The sequence below is a fragment of the Protomyctophum parallelum genome (genome assembly GCF_964188405.1).
Source record: "Protomyctophum parallelum genome assembly, chromosome: 6".
NCBI lineage: Eukaryota > Metazoa > Chordata > Actinopteri > Myctophiformes > Myctophidae > Protomyctophum > Protomyctophum parallelum.
The window spans coordinates 23604454-23610526 of NC_139701.1; the positions used below are offsets into that span (position 1 = coordinate 23604454).

At 41.8% G+C, this 6073-nt stretch overlaps 1 protein-coding gene across 1 annotated transcript in view; it reads right to left on the reverse strand.

Annotated features, from left to right (window-relative positions):
* ephx4 (epoxide hydrolase 4) overlaps positions 1 to 4496 on the reverse strand; it is a gene marked incomplete at its 5' end in the record, with an annotated part of 9826 nt that extends 5330 nt beyond the window's left edge. Inside the window, 3 exons of the mRNA XM_083766562.1 lie at positions 976 to 1133; positions 3285 to 3370; positions 4254 to 4496. Coding sequence (XP_083622688.1) covers positions 976 to 1133; positions 3285 to 3370; positions 4254 to 4496 — 487 coding nt within the window. The remainder of the gene's footprint in view (positions 1 to 975; positions 1134 to 3284; positions 3371 to 4253) is intronic.
* Positions 4497 to 6073: the final 1577 nt, after the last annotated feature.

The following is a 6073-nucleotide window of genomic DNA, read 5'->3' on the forward strand; positions in this document are numbered from 1 at the left end:
CATTATCAGCCTTTCAGTGTTTGCCATGATCTTTGTCAGCTAAATGGAAAAGTGAGGACACAGTTGAGAGGGTTGTGTGCCCAGAGGGTACACAACATGTCAAAAGCAGAAAGATGCATCCCCTTCCAGAAAATAGAACCCTGGTGAGGGGTACAGATAGGGAGATTGAAAAAAGCATATGACAAATGGAGACATCTCAAGTATTGATTTACTAATTTGCATTCCATGGTGCCCTGTTATCAGCTAATTTCCTAAATGGCCTGTTGAAGATTCAAACAGGATCATCAACAACAACAACAACTAAAACTGTTTGTGAACACATCGACCCCTCTCCGCTACAAATCTCATAGAACACATAAGCTTCTGATGTCACCTCAGAGTATTTTGCAGCCAGCAAGTAGCCCCAAGGCTGTATCATGAGTTCCATTACAGAACAAAATAACTTTGTTGCTTTCATCAAGACTGGTATAGGCGTTGATGAAAATGGGACAATTTTAAAGCGTAGGCCTACACAACTGTTTCTTTTGTTGTGCTGGAGGAACTGTTGTTTGCAGACAGCCCTGCATGCCCACCACCATGCAGGTTGTGGGTTTGAATCCACCGTGGTGCATCTAGCTTTGTCGAGCATCTATACGAACACAATTGGCCCATGTTTGGAGGAGGGAAGCCGGGATTACTGCATGCATGCATTACTGATACACCAGCAGCGACAACACACATATTTGTGTGGGGAGGAACTAATTGACAATTGGGGGGGGGGGGTTGGACTCCATTCTATCACAAGCTCCCATGTGCAATAAACATGGGTCGTGAAAAGCTTTACCATACCCCAGAGGCTGTCCACACACAGCATAGGAATGAGAAATAAGTTTAAGTTGGATACAGGACATTGTGTCATGGCACCAATCTCTCTATGAGAAGTAAGGCAGACGTGTGATAATAGAAAGAATAGAAAGTTATCCTGTGCTCCCTTACCCAGATATTCCACGATGTCCTTTATGTCAGTTACCAGGTAATCAAAGCGGTAACTTTCAGTGGACTGGGGCACATCGGACTCCCCATAGCCGCGCATGTCGATGGCCACCACACGGAATTCACTCTTAAACTCGCGAAGCTGGTGGCGCCACGAGAACCTGAAGCACACACAAACAAAATACACTAGACTTATCCTACATTGAAAAATGCTGCCAATTTGTCTGTTGAAAAGCTTTTTAGTTTTGTTACATTGTATTATGCTGTGTGTATGTCATTAGTGTTATAGTCTATGTGTGAATCAGCAAGAATAATCTAGTTGACTCCAATCACCAAAACACAAGGGGCCCAATTTACAAAACTGTTTACACTCATATTTTGGGTGTAAAGGAATTGACCAAACTTCCCACGTTAGTCTAGAATAAGGCATTCTAATGACATGCAGCAAGCTTTGGTCCCATGCATGTAGGTCTGCATCCGAGCAGACTTGAGAAAGAGCGGTTTGGAAAATTCCTATACACCCACAATATGGGTGTAAACAGCTTAGTAAATTGGGCCCAAGTACTTTATTTACCTCTGATGAAAATTGGGTTAATACAAAACTACTACAATGTCAGAAGGGTATACAACTTACATTGAATCTGTTAAATATCTTATGTATTCAAAGTAAACATAAACCAAAACAAACTTTTTAGACCAGACACTCAGCTTTCTTTCCAACTGGATGAAGGTCACCTTTGTATAATAGAAGCTGTTTCCGATTCTAATCTGCCCACTTGTGATGTGAACTGGAATGACTCTCTAATTGAAGATGCTGTCAGCTGTAGAATCTTTCTCCTCAGAACTAAAACCCCCTCCTCCTTTTTTACCCAGCAGATGAGAAGCTAGATGCAGATCCCTAACTGTGAATCTGATGACTCAGGATGAGAGCCCCACACTGACAACATCTTTGAATATAGATGAGTTTAAAAGCAAGCAAGGCTTGCCACGCACGCACACACGCACGCGCGCGCACGCACACACACACACACACACACACACACACACACACACACACACACACACACACACACACACACACACACACACACACACACACACACACACACACACACACACACACACACACACAGACAGTTAATAATAATAATAATTTTAGACATAGATTGAGTGATTATATCAGTATTATTCACGATAATTTAATTCTTATTTAATAGTTAGGCATGTATCAATATATCGTATATCGATATATATCGATATTAATCCCAGACGATTATCGTTGTGAATCCCGACAATATTAATCAATTAAATAAAAAAGGGGGCTAGTAAATTATGGTGTGTGTGATATGAAATGTGAGCTTTAAACATATTCCATCATATTCAAATGCTTTTGGAGAGAAATGAGACAGACTCCGTGCAGTCACTTTAGAAGTAGTAGTGAAGCCTGCAGAGGGGAGCTGTGTGTGTCTATGACTGTACCCAGGTGATGGTCGTTGATGCTCATTAATACATCAAGGAAGGCGATTATGTTTCTGCACTGTCAAATAGGTCTATCCTTTATATCCTACAGTAAGATTAAGAATAACTCAATTGATGGATTCATGTCTCTAGCACCATGGAGTACTTTATCCCTGTGAAATACCATATATGACCAGGGAAGCAGGAAAGAAACTCACTATTGTAAATTAATCTAGCTGTCCTGTCTTCTGCAGCTCTGATAATATGCCTGAGATATGGATACGCTTACAGCACTCGACAGTCGACCACTTCCTTAATTGGCCCCATTCCAAGAGCGTTCCCACACCCACTCGAGGCTCGATAACAGTTCTTTCATTATACCGAGAGGAACTAGATCTTGAACGGTTTGGACCTTGTCCCCGCGGACACATTAAGTCTAGTCCAGGACTAAATGTTCTGTCAATGAAGTAATTCCCACTGGAATAAATTTGTTTCTGTGTCCCAGAAACCCTATATGACAGACATGTAATGATAATATTACAAGCCATATAGAGCAAACATCCTATTACAAATGAAGGGATTATTATGAAACAAAACTGAGATATAATAAAATAAAATAAAACAAAACATAAACAGTGCAATAGTGCGATTGCTGTAACACCCCAGCCCTCCCATGAGACACAGACTGAGTAGAGAAAAGATTGTGGCATTTTATCATGATCATTAGGGAGGACTAATTAGGCTATATGAAGATAGGTTGAAAAGTGGTGAAGTGGAGTAACACACACACACACACACACACACACACACACACACACACACACACACACACACACACACACACACACCCCTACCAGAACTCTGGGAATCCATGTAAAAACAGCATCAGTGGCTTTCCTCTCTCTCCAGCAGCAACATAGTGGAACCTGAGGCCAGACTCCTGGATGGGAGGCACAGAGCCATTATACCAAAACCTACACCTGCAGTCCAATTTATATAGGTACAGAGAGCATATATTATAAACAAAGTTATATGCCTATACTTTGAGTTAGGATTCGGAATCACCATCATTTCTCCAGTCCAAACCGACTCATAGAAAATAAATACTGGAATGTCGCCGACGAAAATGAAAGCCTGCGTATACCGAGGCTATATATGATAATAAATTAAGTTTATTTTACAGACGCTTTATACTATTTCATGAAGAGTTTCAGAACCAACAATGCTTAAATGTATACCACCGACAACATTATCATATCAATGACTACCTGACTGTAATCTCTCCAAAGAAAGTAATGGATTGAATGAAGCTGCTCAGACAAAAAGTTTGCTTATAATGTTAATGGTGATTTAAGAATCAGCTTGTAAAAAAGGTCGGATGTTCCTTCGCGCTCGAATGAAGTGCTTACTTTTCCTCATTTAATTACATTAATGTTGAACACATTCATACGTATTGGTTACTTTGGTGATGATTCTATAAAGCAGGCAAGCAGCATGATTGCTGACATTCTGCACGATCAAACGCCACCAGGAGCTGTCCTTTCAGCACCACCTGAGCGCCGGCCAGCAGAACAATGCGCACCAAATCAACGTTTTCACTCAGTCAAAACCACTCAAAATAAACAGATGCCTCGTAAATTTGCACACTAAGCAGGCCTATTTGTCTTTCACGACACGACATGGCAAGCAAGGTGTTTCGGCATTGCATTGCTTTATCCTATACGCATGCGACTGCTCTCCCACACACAGCATATAGGCTAAACACACACACAATTAATGCATGGGCTGTTTCCTTGCACGAGACACCTTTCACTATGTCTTACCTTTATTCTAACATAACAGTGGGTTCCCAAGGACGTGTCATTTAGACAAGCCGGGGGGGTTTCACGAATCCCCCACTGGAAGGTTGTTGTCGGCCTTAAAATTATGTTCCACCAAAGTTTCAGCAGGGCTACGGCGGTGCAAACAGCACAATAACCGTATATCAATGACCAATACCCCCAAACTCTGATTTTTAGCGCAAGTCTGAACATTAATAACAGCAAGTTGTGGAGCACTCTCGCCATCTTTACATTGCCGCAGGAAATCAATCCGGGATCCTGTTATACCTATTGATTTATTTCCGTAAATTGCCCGTTTCTGTGGAAAATTTGCTCTGACAAGCCCGTTGTCTCGTTAACAGCGCATCTACGCACGACTGTCTGTAGGGAGGATCCCGGTGAGCGACTGAACGGAACGGTGGCAGCAGGAGCATCACGTCAGAATTCACGCTTGCGTTGTGACAGCGAAGGTTGTTCAGCTGAACAGGGTGTTGACGACCGTGGGAGGCAAGTCCAAATAGAAGACGAGACAGCCCGTAATAGGCCAGTTAACCAGTTTTAGATTATTCTGTAGCCTATAATCTAATCCCTCACGTGGTGCGACGACTGTATCAACACTGCACTGATTTAAAAAGCTTATGGCACACTTTATAATATCGCCTATAACAGACACGAATTTGTCTGCAACAAAATAAATATATTTAAGTATCCGTAGACTGTAGCTTATGGCAGTTATATAAAAATAAAAAAAAGGGCTGTTGTAATTTTATGCCGACTGATATAGCTGCTGATCTGTGAATAAATCAACAAAGCCGCATCCAACACATTTAAGCCAATAGAGGGTGGGCACCAAAACTATCTGTGCACTATAGTGACAACTGGGCACCAAATTGACCAAAACCATCTGCGCACTAGGGACGTGTAGGCACCTTGACGAGTGGGCACTTACAGTGAGTATGGAGTTGAGATAACTGGGCAGCAAAAACCATCTGGGCACTGTAGGGACATGCACCCGGGCCGGACAAGTGGGCGAATACCATGGGCACCTGGCGGACATGTGGCCTTGTGTGGCCCTGGACGAGTGGGCACCAATAGGATTCGTGTCCACAAATGATGTTGAGTGGTGCCAGCTCCATGTGTGTTCCTGGCTGCATGGGTCCGAGCACGAAAATAGCGTTTGGTTGGTTTTCACTACCAAGTGTCACTGTTGTGCAGCCTAAAACACACACACACACACACACACACACACACACACACACACACATCTCCAGTGCCCAGTGATACCAAATATACGGTGCCCATTGTATTCCTTACATTGACCTGATTTGTTGCAAAGAATTGCAAACAGCAGTCAATGAGCAACACAATAATGGAGATCAGTAATTACCAACATACAATTACTTCCACACTACTGTAATCTATATACTGTATACTCTCTCTCTATATATAGGCCTATATCTACACTATACCCCCACTGTTGACTGGGGAATTACCTTATAACCATGGGAATGACCCCCGTCTCTAACTAAAAAATCACACCTGTGTGAAGTGAGGGGCGCTAATATATTAAAGTCTAACTCATGTTGCTATGATTAGGTAATGTAATGATGTAAAACAAACGGTGTCAAAACATTAAATTCTCTTTATTGTTAATGGCATTTAATGTTTGTGTTTGGGACAAGATAATGTAAATTTTCCCTTCATTGTCAATGGCAAACATTGAACTAAAAACAAACATTAATTTCTGTCCATTGTCAATGGCGTTTTTAAAACAAACATTAAACCTCTCTTCATTGTCAATGGCATTTTTAAAATAAACATTG